The sequence below is a fragment of the Drosophila ananassae genome, chromosome 2L, assembly GCF_017639315.1.
Source record: "Drosophila ananassae strain 14024-0371.13 chromosome 2L, ASM1763931v2, whole genome shotgun sequence".
Lineage (NCBI taxonomy): Eukaryota > Metazoa > Arthropoda > Insecta > Diptera > Drosophilidae > Drosophila > Drosophila ananassae.
The window spans coordinates 2,253,580-2,276,142 of record NC_057927.1 but is presented as its reverse complement, the minus strand read 5'-3'; the positions used below and the strand labels follow the sequence as shown (position 1 = coordinate 2,276,142).

The 22,563-nt window shown below is 39.4% G+C and overlaps 2 protein-coding genes across 3 annotated transcripts in view; one reads left to right on the top strand and one right to left on the bottom strand.

Annotated features, from left to right (window-relative positions):
• Window positions 1-2,864: 2,864 nt before the first annotated feature.
• LOC6500403 lies at window positions 2,865-4,189 on the bottom strand. Its single transcript, XM_001953109.4, has 4 exons — window positions 3,997-4,189; window positions 3,564-3,927; window positions 3,254-3,361; window positions 2,865-3,189 (listed from the first exon to the last, which is right to left on the bottom strand). Exons 1-4 carry the CDS (start codon window positions 4,068-4,070, stop codon window positions 3,016-3,018), a joined length of 720 nt encoding a protein of 239 aa, XP_001953144.1. The 5' UTR covers window positions 4,071-4,189; the 3' UTR covers window positions 2,865-3,015.
• A 3,834-nt stretch (window positions 4,190-8,023) lies between these two features.
• Window positions 8,024-22,563, top strand: part of LOC6500142 — a 43,791-nt gene continuing 29,251 nt past the window's right edge. Inside the window, exons 1-2 of one of the 2 annotated variants that reach the window (XM_001953108.4) lie at window positions 8,024-8,945; window positions 17,044-18,294. In XM_001953108.4, the coding sequence (XP_001953143.1) occupies window positions 17,553-18,294 (742 nt within the window). In that variant the 5' untranslated portion in view covers window positions 8,024-8,945; window positions 17,044-17,552. The remainder of the gene's footprint in view (window positions 8,946-17,043; window positions 18,295-22,563) is intronic. The other variant, XM_014910911.3, reaches the window with a different exon arrangement.

Sequence of the window (22,563 nt, the reverse complement as noted above, 5' to 3'; positions counted from 1 at the left end):
GGAAACTGGAAGTACAGTTGAAAAAATTTTTAAAAATATTCCAAAAGTGTATATTAAAAGATTTCAAGTAACTTGAGTTATTATATTTCCTTTCCAGATCCCATTTTGGTTTGGGGCTTGAGACCGTGTGATTAGGTAATATTTTTTTTGGGGGTTGGGTTATTTTCATGGCACATTCTTTGGGTTTGCCGCATCATTTAACGGTAAAATTGAAATTGATATACGAGCTGACATTCAGAAACCCAAAAATCTGGGGACGAAAAGATACGAAATCAGATTATTGGTTCTGTGGAACCTCTCGAGTGTGTAGATGATATCACTTGCTGATCAAAAATATAAAGTTCAATGTCAATGCTTGATGCGCGACTCAATCTGTTTAAGAACACTTTGTGTCAGGTGAGAGAAAGGGGCCCACCTGTTGAGCCAGTTCACTCGAAGTTCATTGAGTTGTAATTAAAAGAAGAAAAAAAGCATTAAAAAAAGTAAACACACGATCAAATAATGAAAAACAAAATACAAAAATATAAAGGAGACCACACGCAATCCGTTCATGAGGCGCTGCCTGTCACACATAAATCTCAGTGGCCCATGCGGGACCGGCGAGGGGAATATGGAAGTTAGGGAGCTGGAAGCTGATGCATCACCTCCGGAAAAGAAAAAAGGGTGCCAAGGGGTCTTGGCCAAGGATGCCTCAAAATAAAACAGCCAAGCCGGTTTCATCGTGTAGCACGTTCTCGGTCCGCTCTAACATGTTGATTTATGCCTCGCCTTCGGGCCAACAACAATGCGCCCAGGAAAACTCTGGACAACTGGCTCGTCCGACAATGGGACATCTGGCCAATAGAAGCCGCAGTCGATGCCAGAGCCAAAGTCGCTCCAATTACATCACTCAAACTACAGTTAAGGTGACCAAAAAACACTCCCAGGGAACAGGAACGTCGCTCGGCTGTCACATTAGGCCGCTCTAATCAGACACAGAGCCAAGTTTATCGCTGGACAAGATCTCCCAAGGATTACCAGTCTAGACTTGGGATCTGCCTAGATCTTCGGGCTCTCGCTCTCGGTTCTCTCGGCTCTGTTAACGGTCCATCTGTTGCCGGTTTCGCTTTGGCCAACTTTATGAGCGGCGCTATGTAGTTGCGTGCTGCTTCCTAACCCAAAAATTTCCTCAAAATAAAATTAAGGAAAAATGGATGTTGTGATTGTGTGGCACATAAAAAAAATATTTGTTTTTTATTCTTAGTTGACTTAATGGAATTAAATTCTTTGTTAAAACTAAAATGTCTCTTTTCTTTCTTCGGGAATTCACATTTTTTTCAGTGTCCCAAAACGAAAGAGAACTCTATGTTTTTTCATGTCTTTGCTTTGATTAAGTTCTGATACCAATGTCTATAGGGTTGGGGTATCCATAGTAGTAACCCGAGCCGTGGCCACCAACTTTGGACCTCAACGAGTCTTTTCTTTTAATTTTATTAATTGTTATTGCCGCAAAGTTCCATAAATTTCTCCAATGCATGGCCAATAGATAGCCGTTCCACTGATTTGGTTAATAGCCGCGATATCGATATCGATTTCGTTGGCAGGCACAATAAAAATTGCTCACATTTATGTAGATTTCGAGAAGAAAGGCTATCTATTGAGTGTCTCCGACATTCTTATGGGACAGGTTGAGTAATTGTGGGAGAAGTAGCCAAAGAATCTTTTCAAGTTGTCCAAAAGACTAGAAGCTTTTCCAAATTTGAATGTGTAGATAAGATTGTTCTCCAGAAAAGTTTTTAGATATTGGTTAAGTCAAGGTGGTCAGATCTTGAATTACATTAAAGGCTTAATAATTTAATTCTTCTTTCCAAGATTTTAAAATTAAGCAATGATTTTATCTAAGCTAATCTTTAAGAATTTAACTACATGTAGTTTGTCTCTTAATAGTGGAAGATTTCAAGGTGGAACATCCCCCTGACAGCTCCAAAAATAGTCTGTAATGCCTCGCTCTAAATTTTTAGACTTTCATTACCTAGTTCTGGGCTCCCTTAATGTTCAAGGTGCCCTTAACTTCGGCCCAAATGAAATCAGATCATACCATAAGTTGCTCAACACTTCTCCTTCGGCCGAACCCAATTAAAATCAGGCAGCAAATTTATTAAATTGCCATCGATGGCTGCCAAATTAAAATGTCAACGGCTTGCCGAAAGCCAGACGCAAAAAGTGTCATAAACTTGTTTGACAGATTTCTTTTGATTCATGGAACCCATAAATAAAGCTCGCCAAATCTCTGGGCGTGTCCCAAACCCAAACCCAAGCCGAAAGCCCCCACAAGCGACTGCAGCGAAATCAAAGTCAATGCGAGCGATGCATAAATATTTTGGCAAACCAAATGAGATTCATTTGCCTGTCATCGTCATGTGGTAAGCACCCGCACCAAGGAATGCAGAGCAAAAGGCTCTAAAATCTCGATCGCGCTCGATACCGATCCCGGCCAGATTTGATCATTCGAAGAGCATTGCATGTGTCGCCCCCATAATTCTTTGGCGATTCGGGTCATTTATTGCCAGGGCGCCACCCAATTGACTCATGAATATATTTTGCTTACAATTGCAGAGGGAACACCGTATAGTGCATAAAACCAACAGCTAAAACCACCTGCCACCAGAATAGAGCACTTCATAAACTTTAACTGGTTCTTGGCGGTGATTCCATCTATCAGCACGGACCAGGGAGGAATACTTTATGATTCCAGCCACACCTTGGGGCTTGAGGTGTCCACTAAAATGAAAGTGCAATGGGAAGGAGAAATTTTATAGTCTAAGAGTGGGAAACTATATTTTATTAACTGGTTTTGTTCCCAAAAAATAATAAAAAAAGTCACATTTGGTTTGGAGTTGGATGAAACTTTAACTGCTGTGATACATGATATTTGCGTAAATTCTAAATTAATTTCAGTGTAAACTTGAAAAGGTATGCCTAATTAGTACAGTATTTGGTAAATTTATTTTATAACCATGGTTTACTTGATTCCTGTTACTCAACCTGGGACACCTCGCTGTTGAAGTTGGCTATAAGATAGTCCACCAGGACATTGTTCAGCCGTTGCACAACATCATTGAAGTCGATCAGCTCCATGGCAGGTGATATGGTGGTGTATGTGGGGCCTGGGCCTGTATGGGAAATGGCCTTTTCCGCTTGAGTGCAAACCTGAGTATTTAGGTAAAGATAGATGGTTAGGCAGTACACACAATAAAATTAAAAAGCATTCTACCCTCGTGAATGCCAGTTTAAGCCCCGTCACTATCGTCAGTGCTGGAGACTCTTCCTCATCAAATTCTCCGAGCAACGAGTGGCTAATGATAGATGTTCCGAAACTTAGCTGTAATGCAGTTAAAATAAGTTGGTACTCCATTTTTTAGTTTTTAATTAAATAAATTTTTAAAGATGATCAAGTTTTAAAAATAAGAAATCTAATTTTGACTTGAGTGTGAATATATGTAACATTTGATCAAAAGGTTAACTGATCATGATAAACGCTTGTCCCAAAAATTCTGAAATATATTAGTATAAGGAGCACCTACCTGGATACTTGCGGAAACTAAAGTGGGCCAGGCTTTGTGCCACCAGCTGGTCAGTTGAAATATTATAACCTGCCGGGCATTTGTAATCAATGAACGTTGTTGCAATAGCTGGCGTTGCTGCAACTCGTGTGAAGGTATCAAAGGTACAGGATTCAAGGTTATTGGGGACGATGCAAAAGTGGCTAGTGCAAAAAGCTCTGGGGTCTCCGACGAGATACTCTCAGTCAGGTCACTTTCCTCGCTGCCAGGGAAACGTTTTCCCCGCAAGTGTCGTAATCCTCGATAGTGCTTCTGTAGTCTGCGACGCCGGCTCCGTGTCTTCTTCCTTGGAAATGTAACTGATTGATGTGAAGACATTTTATCTCTGAAAAGAAAACATTTACATATATAGGAAGCCCGAAACTAATTACTTCAGTAAAGAGATTTTACTTACACATTAGGACCAAAGCAACGTCGTAATCCATGGTAAATGTTGTCGAATACAATGGCCATTTCAAGAAGGGGCATTTTAAAAGCTCAATTGTCCAACTGAAATTTTGAGCGTCAAATCTGATGAAACGTGTAAATGTCGAGAAACCCAAACCGAATACTTAAAACTCTACAAACGACATAACTAAAATCGAATAATCAAGGCCTGCCCAGTCCAAACAATGTCAATCCAAATTCTTCCGCATGGATCGATAATTTTGATTTATTTTAGTTCCGATAGATCTTGGGTGGATACTCAAGGCCCACTTGGCTAATGCAGCCATAACTTATGGCGTCAGTGGCTGCCATCATAATTAGCATTGCAATCTAAATCAAAATATTTACAAATCAATTATTGTGATTGGCGACCGCCGCCACCACTTCCAGCATAATCGATCACCCAGCTGGGGCATTTCTCGCCACAATCTATATCCACGTATAGTCTGATTCAGATATTCATACCAATCCATAATCCGATCTATACCCCACCCCCATCCGACTAAATGGCGTCGACAACATTTCACATTAGTCATTATTAGCATTGATCTTAACCCGCTGAGTAATTTTTAAATTATATTTAATCACTGACTTGCTTAAGGTCTAAGTTCTTAAGATTGATACAATCTTTCAACTGTTGAAAAAGTTGAAAAAACTCCATAGCATGTTAACTACAAATTTAGATACAGTATTAGATAAGGCAAACTTTTTAATTTAAATATAAAATATTCACTCAAGACATTGATATGATTTTTATGGGATATTTGTTCAGATGTCGTTGAGATAAAATTTCTTGCCGGGGGTTAACATGTTTTTGTATCAGCATCCGACTTGTTTCTGGTCACTTGGCTAAAGACAAAAGACAGCCTTTGGCGACACACAATCAGTTTCAGATTTATTTTTAATTGATTCGAATCTATTCGATTCGATTCGATTTGAATCGAATTGACTTCTGTCAGTCAGACTGTAAGTTAGCTGCTGGCGGGCTGGTTGGCTGGCATGTTCGTCGCCATTTGCTGACAGGCGGTATTACTATTTTATTAACATAAATTATTGCGAGTGGCCAGCGATAACGCTCTCCTACAACTAATGGAAGCTTAATGGTTGCTAATGCACAGTGACGGAATTCCCCACCAAAATCACTTTATTGACCGAATGCTCTTTTAATTGGGGCCCTATCATTCAATTGATATTCGATCACATCATATCAGCGAAAGAATGTTCGAAAGAAATCGGATAGTTTTCGCTACCGCCCTGTGAAATCATGTTGCCTGACAGTTGTACATGACAGAAAATATTCTGTAATTAAATATCACTCTGATAGCAATCTAGATAGCTTTCTGTCCAAGATATATGACCAGCCATAAGTCGCTACCCTTGAAGCGAACCGCGAGCGCGTTTTAAAACGCTAGGAAAACGTGTGCGATGGATATGTCAGGTTGGTCAGGATCTGTAAAGGGATGGGGGCCTAGCCCCAAGCAGCTGCCTCTTTATTGGACTATTTAAACACCTCAACGGACATCACTTGCCACATTTTCGGTCGGCCACGGTTTTTAATTAGACTAACATCTTGCCTCAGACTTCAGCTTGTAACGGAATGCATACAGTTTACACGGAAAAAGGGTCAGAGTCGTTGAGGCGAACACATTAGGCTGGAACACTCAACTCCCGGCTTAATTAAGTCATTATCCCGAAAATGTCCTGCTCCTGCCGCTGCTCCTGCGCTTAATTAATCATTTTAATTGTTTGGCTGCATACCAAAGGATAATAAGAAAAAAGAAAGATGTTGGAAAAGAAAGGGCAGATCGGACGTCTAAGGTCGCTTTCGAAAACTGCGGGGGAATTTCTCGGTCCTAGGTTATTTATAGGGTCAGCAAAGGGGTGGGGAGCAAGGTCGGGGGCAGGAACATTTGGCATGTGCTGCCACGTCTCTAAAGGCGTCAAATTCTCGGGCTAAAAATGTCATTTTGGTTAATTGAGTTAATTATTTGGGGGAGAGCCTTTTGTGGGAAAGCTAGAGCACTTTCGAGCATCCATCCCAAAGTAACAAATAACAACATTTTCCAAGAATTTTAACAATACAATATTTTGTTCTTAGATTTTTATGCAGAATGTTTAAATGCACTATTATGCACAAATAGTGTAAGGTATTCCTTTCAATAATCGGATCAATATTGGCAAAGATACAGCCTTCTCTACGGGCCATATTGTCCTTCCCATGCATTTTGAACATTCTGAAGGGGATCGCTCAGAAATTTTAACAAAAAATCTTAAAAATATTTTGTTCTCAGATTTTGATGGAAATTGATAAAGAATCGGTCTACAAATCGTTTAAGGTATTCCGCTCAAGAATCGGATCAATATTGGCAAAGATACAGCCTCCTCTGAGGGCCATATTGTCCATCGCATGCAATTTAAACATTTTGAAGGGGATCCCTCAGAAATTTTGACAAAAAATCTTAAAAATATTTTGTTCTCAGATTTTGATGGAAATTGATAAAGAATCGGTCCACAAATCGTTTAAGGTATTCCGCTTAAGAATCGGATCAATATTGGCAACGATATAGCCTTCTCGGGGGGCCAGTTTAACAGTAGTATTAAGTCAGGAGGTGATCCCCATAAAGAATATGTAATTTTATAGATTCTTCAATGCGTAAACTCATTTGACCAAAAATAAAATACCTTCTGCAAGGGTATATGTATGTATAGGCTATACAGTATAGCCGAGATTTACTTTATTACACTTCTAATTGGCGGAAAGATAGTACCTCCTCCAATGACCATAAAATGACGTAGTTTTCAATATGACGTTGGCGGCTCCCCCACATATTTCTGCAATATTTCCAGGGCCATTGCCACTGCCAAGTTCACCTTCCACATACATTTTATTCAGCATGTGATTTTTTTGTTTATTAGCGCCAACGCCACAGATAAGATAAGTTTTATTTGAAGAATATCGTTTTCAGTTTGGATTCTAGACCTGATTTAGCTTCCATTTGACGTGGACTATTTTTGTTGACCAACGTCAAGAGCAAATTTATTTTGCAAAAAAACTAAATTGGCAGGTAGTTCCGAGAACATAAAATATATTTCCTGATTTGTCACCGCTTGATTGCATTGATAGGCAAATGAACCGACTAAAGTCTAGAGCTTATCATAGAATTGGTTTGATAAAGACTACCAATGCGGAGTAATCCTCCCATTCCATTAAATCGGGTTGAATCATAGACGAATGTCCCCAACAATTAAGCGTTTAGTATTCTTTTTTCTTTGTATTTTGCTGCACTTTGGGCCGTTAGTTAATTGGCATTTGCGCAAATCAACGCAAACTTGTGAAATGCGAAAAAAACACTGGAAAGGTGTACGCGCCAAAAAGCACAACCGCCACCCAGCCACCAAAAACAATTCGCACACATAGACACAAGCCACACAAACTGACGGCCTGCAATCGCACCGCTCACAATGACAGGTTAAAACTAGCACGTGACCGGGGATCTATTACTGGGGCAGTGAATTTGGAAACAGAATGGGTCGCCAATCAGATATTGTTTGTGCCAATGGCGAACTTCCCATTCATAAGAAAATGGTTTTGAAAAGGAAAGTTTTGGGCCTAGAAGTAGAATATTTGCATTACAACTTAAATATTTAAAAATAATAGTTAAATAAGACTATAACAATTTAAAGATGGTGTATTGATGGAGATAATCAATCTCTAAATAATAAAATTTATTGAACATTTTATTTTATATTTATTTCAAAAGGATGTAACAGAATTAGGAAACTGTTTTCTATTTTATTGGTTTAATATTCGAGAGAAATATAAAATACATTATTGCAAAATACAATTGTTTTTAATATTTTCTATAAATATGTCCTCAGAATTATTATAGCCAATAAATCATAAATAATCCATTGACACAAAACTTAAACAGCCTGCTAATAACAAAAAAAAAGTTTTTGAATAGACCCTAAAAACTTCCACAAAACGTAGGCATCTAATAAATAATATTTTGACACAAAACATAAACAGTTGCTAAAAATATAGGACATGAATTATTAACTCTGGCTTACGAATATCGGAACCTATCTAGAAAAACATCATCCACAAATCAGACAACAGCGTGAAGCACTTAACTCCTTTGGACCCTCGACCAATGTTGACCGCCTTAGTACTACCAATCTCTTACCTGAACTGCATCTGAGCCTCGGACATACTCGTGTGCTTCCATCTTCTTGGTCGGGGTCGTCTTCGTCCACCCACAACCGTGCGCCAGAGAGAGCTCTCCATCGGCCTCCTGCTGGCTGGCTGGCTGGCACTGCCACTATCTCTCTCTGAACGACCGGCAGCAACGCAGCTCGGCGGTGGAAACGAACGAGCCGAATTTTTTCAGTCACAGTCACTGTCTGGCTCGCTTTGGGAACACATCGTTTGGAGCGGAGCGTCCGCAGTCGCAGTAGCACTCGAAGTCCGCAACCGCATCCACATCTCAACATCCGCATCCGCAGCATTTTCGAATCTTTTGGATCCATTCGCATCTGCAGAAATCGAACCCAACCGATACCGATCGCGATCGCGTCCGCGTCCGGTTACTTCAATATTGTGAACCAAACAATATAATCGTCGGATGGAAATTTTGAAACAAAAAGTCTCTTTCGAAATCAACTCGAAAATTTTCGTTACAATTTTGAAATGGCAGACCAGTGTGTACGGAAGAAAATATATAAAATATATCGTTAGTGCTGTGTCTCAACCAACAACAAAGAAAGGATATCCGGAATCAAAGAAAATGCTGAATTGTTAATGCCAATTGTTTAAAGTGTGCAAAAGTGCAACTCTTTCAACTTTAATTTTAAAGTGCTTACAAAAAAAAAAAGGATCGTAAAACTGAAAACAACGAAAATAAACATAAAACTAAGGTGCGTACGCTTTGCGTTTAAATAATTGTTACATAAGTTCCTTTTTTTAGTAAGTTTCTTCATCTCGGAAATATTTGTTCAGATATTGCAAAATATTTTTCATAAACGTCAGAGCGAGTCTTTTAGTGTCATTGTTTCTAATCCAATAATTAGTAAACATTTTGTTTTTGACCAAAGTGGCAATATATTTCTATATTATTAGAACTGTATGGAGTAGATGGAAAAGATATTTGGAAACAGCCAAATCATAAATAGTGGCCAGTTCTTTGCACTTTGGTCATCAAAAATCGTTGGCATTAAAATATATTTCTGCCTTTGGGTGGCTAAATTTTAGCATCTTTTTAAAATTTATTGAAATAATTTTCCACTTGGCAGCGGGCCGAGTAATAAGTGTATTTAAAATATCCCGAGAGCCAACCGGGAAAGTAATTAAAGAATGGATTGCTCAAACACAAAATTAATTCGTTTCAAAAAAACAAACAGACAGCAAAGGGAAATTGGCAATAACAAATGCCCTATTAGAGCGATGCTAATCGACTTTAATTAAATTTATACTCGATTTAATTTAAAAACCTAAAAGGAATATCACTGAAATCGTAATCTCATTGCATTCAGCTATAAAAATATTAAAACTAATTTAGGGGTAAACAGCAACTAAGCTTTTCCAAGTACTTTTCCGCTTTAATCTGGCCCAAATAAACAATAAGTAAGGCAAACAAAAACAGCTAAATATTTTTCGCGAATCAGTGAAAGCAAACGACCTCCCAAGAACCTACCCAATAAAAGAAAAATTTATATAAATTTAATCACACACACTTTTATATTATTTATAGTTTTGCGAAAAAATTAACAACAAGAAATTCGCACCTTTTGCGAATGTATCTGTGTATCTGTGAAATGTGCGTATCTTTATTATCAAACGTACGCAGGCGCTTTTAATCTCGATTCGCAAACTATTTCCCTATAATTCATTCTGCCCCGCTTGCGCGTGCACTTTTCTGTCCTATAAATTGGCGGCGTTGGCTATTATCTAACAGTGCGGGCTATTATCTAAGCTGAATTGTTGTTCTTGTCCCTGCCGCTGATTTGCGGGAGGCAGGGTATCTGTGAGTGTGCGTGAGTGTCAGTGTGTGCGAATTTGCGTTATGGCTGCGTCAAATATGGGGCCGGTGTGCGTCGGGTTCAACAACTGCTAATCACATGGCGGATCATAGTTTGGACAGCCGACAAAACGCTGCAAAATATGGCGAATAGCGAGCGAGATAAAGATTAAAAATGAATGAATTGTGGAGTGCTGAAGGTGATATCCTTTATAATTAATGGCCACACCGAGTGCTTAACTCGAATTAAGAGCATTATTTATAGAATCTATTAATGGCTTGGCATTTTTCAGATATTCTTAAAAATTCTTCTAGTATTTATGCTCTTGAAAATCATATTTCCATTAAGGCTTTTTTTTTCAATTTACTTGAGGTAGTTTTTATTCTAATAGTATTTTATTTTCTCCTCAAGGTCTGCCATTTGCATGGAACATTTTTATTAACAAAATGTTTAGAATTCCCAGGGGCTGTATAAAGTGATTGATTAAATTGTAATATTAACGACCCCCCAGAAAACGTTCCGAGTACGTCAGTGATAGTTCAATAAGTGAAATGCCAGCACTAAAATAAAGCCATAAAATCTGAAAAGATTAAATAAACAGTGCCAGTAGTGTGGGCCGCTAAAAAATTATTTGAAATTGAAATAGAGAGTTTTTTTTTTGGGTAGTAAAAAACATTTCAGCATGACATTTTTTTTTATGCTGATTGGACTTTTAGAAGCGGCGTGCTTGCCGTCCGACTTGAGATGCCGAAAAGCCGGTGGTCGGTCAATTACCAGGTTTAGTTCGGAAGCGGATGTGTTGGGTAACACTTCGCTTATACTGTGGCACTGTGACACATTTACAAATCGTGCCTGATTGATGGGTGGTTTCGTGAAGGCAAAGTTTAAAATACAACAATCGTAGTTCTTAGATAAAGCTTATCGCATGCAAAAACACAAACGTTTTACGGTCGTGCGTAAATAGTTTGGCGGCGACGGTTTGTTTTCCTTTTTGGCCAAAAGTGGCGCATAATACTCAGAAAGAAATGTCGACTATAACAGCGAAAAAAGGGAAATAAAATGAGCCTAAACGGGGGAGAGAAGAAAGAAAAAATGCGGGAAACTCAGTAAAAATGCAGCGTTTGTTTTAATGAAGCGTGAACACTAGACCACATAATGTGCGGCATACATTTGGAGGCACACACACATATGATCGCACATGGCAACACAACTTTAGGTACACCCCTCAGTAAAAAACAGCAACAAAAAACCGAAATGAAAATGAGAAAATCGTCGCGTATTTTACTCAGGTTTGTTGTTTCTTTTTTGGCTCTTGGTTTTTTTTTGTTAATTTCTTTCTTTTTTTTTTCGTTGGTTGTTTGACGCATTTTAAAAATATCCTAGACGCAATTGTTGGTGTTGGTGTTGTTATTGTGGTGCTTCTGGCTGTCTGTTTGTCACATTACTAATACGACGCGTTGTCTTTGATTTTCGTCGTTTTTGTTGATTTTATTTTTAAGCGATGGTTTTCCTTTTAATTTTCGCACGTAAAGTGCGTGACTTTTAATTAGACTACAATAAATGTGCGAAAATGTGTGGGTGATGAGTCGACTAGTGTCTAAAGGCTGAGATATTTGTCTCGAAATGAGAGATACAAGGGTGCTAAAGCGATGGACACTCTCAGGCACTTCCGCTGAAATTGGGACATCATGTTGGGGAAGGCGTTTCTTTAATACTTTCTATTTCTTTTTATTAAAGTTCTGCTGAAAATAGATAATGATTATAAAGACTGTTATAGATGTTGTGTGCAAAATTTGTAGTGTCTTCTGATTCTTGTCAATATGTGAATGGCGACCGATATTTGCTTTGTGTTTAGCATCGGACATGTGATTCAATCACCTTCGCTGTGTGCGTACATCTCTGCTTTTGCCCTCGCCTGTCTCGTGCACTAAATATTTAAAATAGCTGCATCTTGAGAGCATTTCTCCGATGCGGCTTTTGAGATGCGGCAACCCAATTGCTTCCGGTTCAAATCGATTACACAAAGCGCTGCCTTTTCCTTGGTTTTCTTTTCCTTTGGGGTCCGCCAGCGGCGTGCTTTCCCCAAAAAGATTGTTTGCAAGTATCTAACAGTGATGTCTTCAAGTATCTTAAACGCGCTGTTTCCATACAAATGAAGTGCACATCGATTAGTGCATTTGGCTGGCTGCCTGAGTTATGTTTCGGTATCTTTTTCATTTCCATTTTCATTGGATCGGGATCGGAATCGGTCGGGACCAGTTCAATGCGTTTCTTGTTTTTCCAAAGAAAATTAATTGTTTTGTAAACACGTGAATGGATCGGGGCCAGGGGCATCTCCCGTCAAGGGGGCTGGCAGCTGAGATCAGCGACAATCTTCCCAGCCGAATGCATCCTCTTGTTTGCACTGGACGGATACTGGGTAGTACATATCCATCTATAAGCCAGTCGACCGCGAGTGCCACCGCACATCAATCTTTTGCTAAGCATTCCATAATATACAAATGTACGTAGGAAAACAAGTATATTTGTTCTCGTTCAATCTTGTGACAAGTGTCAACAAGACAATGAGCGTCAGACACTAAACAGTAAAATAAAAATGTATCTTTTCTTGAACTAGAATCTCATTGTTAGACTCGATCATCTTTGCATATGGGATACTTGGGATTGTTAAATTCTTTTCACTTTCAGTTTGCTTGCTCTTTCCTCTGGCATTGAAAAATATAAATTTTTTTTTTGTATATAGAGCTTACTTGAAATTACCACAAATTGTTACAACACAACATTGTTTGTTTATTCTTGGGCCTAATTTATTTTATTGCCCAAACTGAAGTTGGGCAAAAGCCCTAACCACAAAGCCATGAATAAATTGCAATTGTAAGCCAAGAGACTGGGATTTTAGCTGGCGGTTAACTCCAACTTGAAACCACAATTGGTAAATTATTTTTTCGGTAATGGAATCGGGCAATAAACATTATGATTTAGCGTAGCTTCTGCAAGAAGTAATTTATTATTCAAAACAAACTAAAACGCATATTTGCATAGAAAAAATAAGTAAATAAATATTTATTTAAAACTCGAAAACAGGAACCTTCACTTTCAAAAGCTCAATCCGGTTTTCATTTAATTTTATTTCATTTTTTTTTCTAAAATATATATAAATTTTATGCTAATGTCAAAGCATATTAATTTTATTAGCCTAATAAAATTTTTATTCACCTGCTATAATAAATTAATTTCTCATTTTTGACGTCGTCGGACTGCGTGAATCATTTGCATATTGGCAGAAACAATAAGTAGAGCCACTAAAAATCCGATTTAATTTACATATGTCCAACATTTCGGCGTGTAATAAATGTCCAAAGAGCGTTTCCCCTGTTTTGTGTGCTTTTTGGCAGAGTAGCCAAGCGTCTGACGTGAACTAATTAAGTTGCGCAGCTCGGCTTAGATTTATCGCCGTCCAGGCGATCCGCCAGATACTTTCCAAATACCTCAGGCCCATCTGTCAGCGCCGCCATTAAAACAGCGGCTAGTCGCAAATGTCAAACGCATTTGAAATGCATAAATTTTGGCGCAAAAACAAGGCAAACCCAACCAAACCAAAACAAAAATGGAAGAAACATAATGAAATTTGCTAATCAGTTTGTTGAGCGACTGCCAGGGCAGTTCAATGACTAGGCCTATCTTCGATTTAAACGGTTGGGCTTCCCAGCGCCAATGGAGACTAACATAAAGATAGAGATACTAATTTAAATATTTAGTTTGAGGCTTTAGCTCGCTTAGTGACTTGTTGTCAAGCAGCAGAGATGATGTTTAATATCTGAAACTGGACGCTTTTGAGAGTGCACACTGGGCTGGTTTAATATTTTTTTGATGAGTCTGGAAATTATATACGTAGAGCCCACCTTTATCTCATTTACACCCATTGTGCCGCACTTAAGATGGTTTTATTATAAAACAAGAAAGGAAAGCTAACTTCGGGCGGACCGAAGTTTATATACCCTTGCAGTTGAGTCGCAGTCCGCTAGGTGGCGCCACACATCTTATATTATTAGATATATAGCGGATCGTATATAGTTCCTTATAGGCCGATAGTTCCTTATAGGCCGATCCTTATGAAACTTGGAAAATCGAATAATTTTGCCAAAAGAGGAATCCATTGAAACTCCCATCCTTCTAACTTGAAAAACAACGAAGTTATAGCATTTCCGATCAATCAGTTATATGACAGCTATAGGATATAGACGGCCGATCCTGATGACATTTAGCAGATCATATAAGTTGGCCCAAATTAGAATGCACAGAAAGTCCCATCCTTCTAACTTGAAAAACAACGAAGTAATAGCATTTCCGATCAATCATTTATATGGCAGCTATAGGATATAGTTGGCCGATCCTTATAAAATTTGACAAATCAGATTGTTTTTCCCAAAATAGAATCTCTACCAAATCCCATCTTTCTAACTTAAAAAACCCCAAAGTTATGCCAATTTCGATCGTTCTATGACAGCTATAGGATATAGTCGGCCGATCCTTACGAAATTTTGTACATAAAATATTTTGGTCAAATATAACATGTGTAGAAACTCCCAACCCTCTAACTTAAAAAACACCAAAGTTATGGCATTTCCGATCAATCAGTTATATGGCAGCTATAGGATATAGTCGACCGATCCCGGCCGTTCCGACTTATATACTGCCTGCAAAGGAAAGAAGGGTGTGTGCAAAGTTTCAACTCGATAGCTTTAAAACTGAGAGACTAGTTTGCGTAGAAACAGACAGACGGACAGACGGACAGACGGACATGCTCATATCGACTCAGGAGGTGATCCTGATCAAGAATATATATACTTTATAGGGTCGGAGATGTCTCCTTCACTGCGTTGCACACTTTTGACCAAAATTATAATACCCTCTGCAAGGGTATAATTAATTCATTCACTGACCAAAGATGCCGCCGCACGCCTCTGGCCATTCATTATTATATTTCTTCTTTGGTTTTTTTTAGCTTTGGATGTCGCGGTTTTTGTGATTTGGACATTAATTTGATTAGATGACTGCCACCGAAGTTTGCCACTCAAATTTGGGTTAAATGAATATCAAGTTTTATAACGGATCCGATTTTTCTTGAATGACAAGAGTCAAGTGAACGAAAATGAGTTCTGTACCAGCGAGTATTGAACTTTCGCTTTTTTCCTTCAGCAAATTTTTGGGTTTAGGGGAAGTAATTTCTCAGATCAATTACTGTAATCATGTTTGGCTCCGATTAAATATTGGCTTCGATTATATGTTTCCTTATGGCGTATTAAGTTCTGAGGGAAAATAACAAAAGATTTCATTATTTTTTATGCTCATCTTAATTTGTGGAATTATGGAGGCTTTTGAATGACAGATAAACTGCCTGGCTCAAGTCGTAAAAACAAGATACATTTGGCCCTAGCCAGCATAGGTGTGATTTTAATACTTCATCTACATATTTAGGTATTTTCATCCACGGCGCTATTTTTATTTTTTGGGCATGTGTCAAGACGCGCTTCCCTTCGGCAGTTTTTATCTTTTTGCCGTCGTTCGCGTAGAATGTGGTGGCTGCGGCTGTGGCTGGAACTTTTGTTGCCCTTACCAAATTTAACATAAATTCTACCACTGGAAAGAAATGGAGAAAAAAACTCACAAAACTCAGTCGGCATAAACAACGCCTGGCTTGGCACACATTTTGCCCGCTGCGGAGCATTCTGGCCTTTTTTTACACACTTGTATTTGGGTGAAAGGCATTAAAGTCGCCAGAGCCAAAGGTTTGAATTTATTTCCCATCTCCTGGCATACGCAATGCATGATGTTGAGAAATTTTTATATATTTCTGCTGATTTTTATTTTACACAAATAATATTGGATTTCTTTGATTCATGGGCGATTCTTGGGACTTTTGTTTTATAACTCTCCTGCTGGCACGCTAATTTTTCGTCGTTTTACGATCCGGAATGCGCGTAACCTTATTCAGTATTTCGGTCTGTTTGGCCAGGTCAGCCTCCGAGAGATGTATCTTTATCTCAAAGTCAACGCCTGGCGAGCGTTGCATAACTGTGTGACAGAAGGACGCAAAAGCAATTAACATTTTGATGGGACAGCTAGCAGAAGTCGGGTGTTATGAGTTGTCTCTGTTTGTCGCCAATTGGATTTGTTGTTGTTCTGTTGTTTATGGTAATTAAAACGGGGTGCACTTAAATGTTGCATAAAAAATGCATGCGTAGGCTTGCTGAACACGTGCCAAAAAGGCGGCAGTCGAGTCTAAGTGCACCGGCAACGTCACTCAGCCGCCCCGTTGCCCTGTGTCTGTCTCATAGATACAGATACTCTGCCATCGTCGCTGCTGCTGCTTCGACACAGTTTTCTGCGCGAATTGTTTTTGTTGCCACAATTTATTTTTAAACAATTTGCCTGTCCGCCAGTCGTTCGGAGTTTTCCTCTCATTTCCTTTCTTCTATCTCTTGCGGTTGAGAAAGTCATTTGCGATGTTTTCACCGAGTTTTCCGAATTTTCCGAGTTTTGCGTAACTTTTTCTCCCTTTGGGCAATTTTTATGTAACTTCTTGCTGATCACTTGTCGCCCGCATAGATACAATTGTATCTTTTCTTGTTGATAGTCCGTTCTCTGAAAATAAACTGTGCCAGTTTGTCGTTGATCTTGTTGTTATTGCTGTTTCTGTTCCTTTTGCTGCTGCCGTGTCTTTATATAGCCGAACACTAATTAAAATGTCAAAAATTGCGTTAAAAGCGCTTAGGTGATGAATTTATGTACAATTTGGCTTAATCCAAATCTGCCCGGCAAACGTTCGCAATGGAATTTAACAGCCAATTCCCCAAATCCATAAATATTATGCTTTCCGAATTGAATATCGGGTTATAAGATACATTAAATGATGTGATTTGTTGGAGCATTGGAATATTTTATTTCCTCAGCATGATAATCAACTAAATTATCATTTAAATTCCTCTCTTTACAGATATGATAACCATCTAAACTTGGGCAACTGTTTGCTGAGATTGCTTCAATGAATCCGAGTTATATCGAGGAAGAGTCTGACATGACAAGAAAGTCATTGACGGTGATAAGATGCATTATCAGCGGGGAAGACGAAGATGAAGATCCACAGCAGTTAAAATTAAAATGTGTTAAACAAGTCTACGATATGATAACCTAATTTCCTGCCAGGAAAGGGGCAAAAAAATAAAAATACGAAAATCAAAACCTGCACAGAGAGACTGTTTAAGTCAAAAAAAGAAGAAATAAAGAAACGTAAACCGATCGAAACGAAAGTAAAAGATTTTTTAAACTGGGCGTTCATGTGTCTCAACGATATTGAAGGGCGTGGCTTACGCCCAGTGAACTGACAAACAATCTATAAACAACACAGTGCGGGAAAAGCAGAAACATCTGCCGGGGGGCTACAAAAATTACAAACATTCGGAGTACGACTCGTAGCCCTTGTGAACCTCGAAGTGGTGATTTTTGATGCGAAGAAACCTGCGCCTGGACTGGAGGGCCCTGGCGCTGCTGGGCGCCCTCCTCGCGTATATTATCCCCTGGCCGGGATTGGGCCAAGTGGGAGCCATGCCCGCGCTAATTGGGAATCCAATACCGGACATGTCCAATGCGAACAACAGCAATCTGCTTAGTAATAGTTATCTACAAAGTGATCATAGTCGTAGTAGTTTAGTGCCGAGCGTAGTGAGTGAACGTAATAGTGTAAATCCACCCGAAAATCAAAGTATTATTGCTGAATTTAATCCGAGCTTAACCATCCAATCAACTGCCCTAGAAACATCCACAGAAATCACACCCCAATCCAATACCAATCAGCTGGAGGAGCCGATGGGCTTTGTCATATCCGCGGTGCCGAGCGCTCACTTGGCTGTCCTGTCGCGTACCGAGCGCAGCATTCGTCACCAGGAGCATCAGCAGCAAAAGCAGCAGAAGCACCACCACCATCAACAGCACCAGCCCACATCGGCTGGCAATAATTTCATTGGTTCGAAATCGAAAAGACTGAGCAACTCTAGAAGTAATCTACAAATAAATAGCAGTAGCAACAATACACCCATCAGCAATCTGGACCGCAACGAGCGCTCCACCGTGGCCCAGTCTCACTTGGACTGGAACTCCCGCAAGATCCAGTTGTTCGTCAACAGGCACATCCTCCAGCTGATGCGGAATGGAACCGTGACAGGTACCCAGGATGAGAACAATGAATTCAGTAAGTAATCCAGTAAATAATGTAAAGCTTGATAAATTACTATAAATTGAAGATATATTTTGGAGTATTATAAATAGGCTCACTTGTCCCACCCCCAACCTCAATGAACTTCAAAGTGGATGCCACCCATGCCCTCATTACTCACATATATTTTTAGTTTACTTTGAATATTTTTTATGTTCAACTGCTGGCCATTCCACTGAGACAGCCTAAACAACCAAATAAACTAATTTCTATTACCATATGAAATATTTAGAATATAAAAAAAACATATACGCCCAGTGGCACAAACACAGATACTAATTTACGTGAATGTGTGTGTTGTTGCGCCCACAAGTTGAAAGTTCTCATAAAACGCTGAGAAGCTGCGTAACACTCACGTTGAGCTGCCAAATAAATCGACGGACGGAGGAAAAGAGTTTTTTCCTTGGCCCGACTGTTTATGTTGAGCATCATTAAGTTAGACACTTGATTTGGCAATGCTGCGGCCGACGGTATTGTATTATTTGGCATATAAATTCTTTAGTGGGCTAAGGGCATAAATCTTGCTTTAATTAACCGCTCGCCCTGATTAGCCGGGCTCCCTCTGGGATATGAGTCAGTCTAGTCAAGTGATGATCATAATCGTGTTCTTCTTCGATAAAGTCTTTAGACACTCTTGTCTGAATAATATTATAGTAATTATTTTTGGTTGCCCGTAACTGTAAGATTTTTGTAGCATTTTTATGAATACTTTTGTTTTTTAGGTTTCTTGAATTCAGGCATTTATATACATAATTTACGGATGGAAATTAATTTACAGCTTTATTTTCATTGACTTACTTCGCCGGTTGTTGGTAGCAAATTGCAGCACTGATAACTGCATTAAAAAACAACGAGCAGACGAAAACTTGTTGTACAACTTTGGTCCGGTTTGCGTGCGGTTTTAAAAGCGCCGTGTCTTATCGCCCGAACTCATCGCCATTGAGACATCATGAGCTCAAGATAGATATCATCGGGATTTTGTTTCGTTTCGGGTACAAATTTTTTAATTCATCGCATTCGGGTGTACTTAACACGGCCTTCCAGTGTCTCACGCTTCTCCTCAGGTGTTAATTTGATTTTGGACTCGATCAGGCAGCGATAATGCGAGTGGAGTGCGATAAGATTGAAATTGCCATATAAAAGAGCTTTTTATAAGGCTCGGCTCCTCAACTCTCCCCTGATGGAAGAGTGCGTGTCGACGAAATGATTTTTATAGTCGCTCTACGAGTGGAGGTGCTGGGAGGTTCTCCCCCACTTTTCTTTTTCACAAGCAGGGGCAACTAACTAAGCAATTTGTGTTTATTAGTGGTTGAGTGAATTTTTTATGGACTCTTAATTGTACAAAGTGCTCAAAAATCACTAACTTCAGTATATTGTGCTTAAACTTCCGTTTAGTATAGACTCCATAGGATGTGAGAATAAACTATTGTTGGCCTTGATATAAGATTGTTTGTCTTTTTTATTTAGAAATGACGAAATTTTAAGTTTCTTAGAAAAGATAGTGTACGAAAATATGAGGTAATGATGCTTCTGGAATCTTAGATTCGGTCTGAGTATATATATACTAGGAAACTACATTAAACAACTATATAAAAACCTGTAATAGTACTAAAAATTGCAGCTAAATCTCTAACAAAGTGTCAAAATTAAGCCGCTAAGAGTGATCTGACATCTGCTTGGAAATAAAGCTGTCCAAACAAAATGAAAATTGCCAAATTTCAAGAGTTTTCCACTCCGTCAGCCAGCATCTTCAGATGCCACATCTCGTGGGTCTCATCAACCAGTTGACCTCCAAAAGCCAGTTGCAGTTATGGTCGGGCGCAAAGTGAGGCAGCAACTAACGGTGTCGTACTGGCCAGGAGCAGATCCGCAGCCTGAACCTGAACCCAAACACGAGTCCGAGTCCGGGCTGAAAAACCTTTTTTTCACGGGGCGTGCATATTTTCGAGATGATATATGAAGAGTACTTGGCCCGGCGGCCAGACGGCAATTATGCGACTGATTTAGTGCGTGGAGCGATGCGGTGCGATTCCATGCGAGGTGTGAAGTTGAGTGAAGCTGGCCTGGGCTTAGGCCGGGGCTTGGGATTCGGGTTCCCCTGCAGCCGGTAGATGCTAAAAGCTTCCGACAACATCTTTTGATAACTTAATTTACAGGCCCGTCTTTCGCGGTCGCTCAGGTTGATGAAGTTGCTCCGACAGTTTGGCCAAGATTGCATCGATTCGAATGTGGTTACTTTCACTGTCACTGGTCTCGTCACGGGTCGGCCATGTTAATTGTCTTTTTAAATACTAGATCTTCTACGTTTTATTTATTTTCTTGTTTTTTTATGCTGTCATGCGATGATGCCATGAATGGAATGTCATTCTAAGGCGCCCAGAAAAAATCATTCTCAAATATTTAATATGTCTGCAGCTGATTTTTTGTCAACAAAAGTCGTCATTGTTGAAAATCGATTTGAGAAAATAGCCTCGATAATCATGGATTTAGGGCATTACGCATTAGGGAATCAAATATTTTGTAAATTTAGACAATTGCATCAATGCTAATCCCCCGAAAATTAGTGGCAACTATCAGACTTGAAAAGAATAAAGCATATTTCAACATACATAATTCCTGAACACTCTCAATAGCCGGTCTATTATATCACTTTCCGCACATAATACGATAAATTAATTTTACACAAACATTTTCACTTTGCCACGTCACGGATTCAGAGAGATCTTTGGGAGATTTGTGCTTGATCTTTCTTTTTTCTGTAGGCTAGACGACTGAAAGCAAATTTATTGTTTGGTTTTTTAGCTTGGACATAGTTTAGGAGGAAACGGAAAGGTAAATATTTAGGAAAAATCTAATAGAATTAGTTATACTCTACAAATAGATACAATGAAATTAATTGAGGAAAAAACGCATGTTTAGAGCTACTAAACATTCGAAAATATACACTCTGAAATTTCTGAAAAATTCACGATGACAATTTAATTAGTAGGTATAATTTATTCGTACACTTTCGGGAATATTTCCATCTGCCTGGTGGGCCACGAATTTTGAAGATTATTTTTTCGGTGGAAATGTGAGCGCATATGTAAGCGTGTGGGTGGCGGTGATGGGGAGACAACACTTGACAACTTATTGTCAGCGATGTGGCTCATCATCAGTCAGCAGTGGTGCTGCCTGCCGGTGGTGGTGGTGCCGGCAGTGGTGCTTGATTTATGCGCCAGGCAACATGGGCATGGCGACTAGAAAATACCGCGAAAGCGTTTTGTTTTAGATTAGATTATGTACCATATAGGCGGGAATAGTTTTCTAGCCAGCGGACGACGCAATATGTCAAATGGATTTTTCACCAAGCTAGCGTGGGTTATGTGCTAGGGCTTTTCCTCTCAGCCTCTCAGCTTCCTCTGCAAATGTTTTTCCGGCAGCTGAGTTCTTACGTATTTATAGCCAGGTGGCAATGAACTGTTTGGCTTTGGTTCTCAAATCGCCTATGTGTACATAAAAAGGTCTAGGCCACACAGCAATTGGTCAAGACCCATCCACCACCTTCTTACATTGACAAATATGTTAAATTATGCGTAAAGTTCGAAATCGAAAACATTTTACAAACAGGCCCCCGAAGTCGTCGATGGTTTATGAACTTGGTCCAGCTATATAAATTACAATGATTAATGACATTTTGCACGCAGTTCTCGGCTGCTGTGGTTATTGGCGTTGTTTTACAATCAGTTTTACGAGCAATTCATTTTCACCCGGGCTGGGATTCAGGTCCGACCAGCAGAAATTCAAGCGGTGCCCGGTGGCACAGAAACCACTCGCAACATGCCACCATATCGGTGGTTCACAATACCACATTTTTGGCAATGAATAAAAAGTGAAGGCTGTTGGAAAATGGGGCGTATGAGTAATATGTGACTGTCAGCGATCCGGGCGACTGAGGTTTAAATAAACTTTTCTATCTTGTATTTATGATTTCAATCAAAGGGAGTAAAGAAAACCTATGCTAATACTTTCTTTACACACTAAGGCACTTTACACACTTCATTTACTCCATTTTTGAAGTTTTCTTTCGTTCGGTTGAGGTTCGTTTCATTTGCAGTTCGCATAGCAAAGCGATAATTTGAGCAGATACGTACTCGTCTATATCGACAGCTTACAGTACAGTACAGTCCATACCGACACGTTCATGGTCATTTGAGTCGTAAATCTGTGGGCCCAGACACGCGTTTCGCGGAGTCAGAAAAATTT

What these genes read in the sequence shown, in the direction of transcription:
- LOC6500403 (XM_001953109.4), bottom strand. Translation starts at nt 4,070, where the DNA reads ATGCCCCTTCTTGAAATGGCCATTGTATTCGACAACATTTACCATGGA. An exon ending in CGTTGCTTTGGTCCTAATGT is followed by an intron (nt 3,928 to 3,996) that starts GTAAGTAAAATC and finishes TTTTCTTTTCAG; the next exon opens with AGATAAAATGTCTTCACATC. An exon ending in TTAAACTGGCATTCACGAGG is followed by an intron (nt 3,190 to 3,253) that starts GTAGAATGCTTT and finishes CTAAATACTCAG; the next exon opens with GTTTGCACTCAAGCGGAAAA.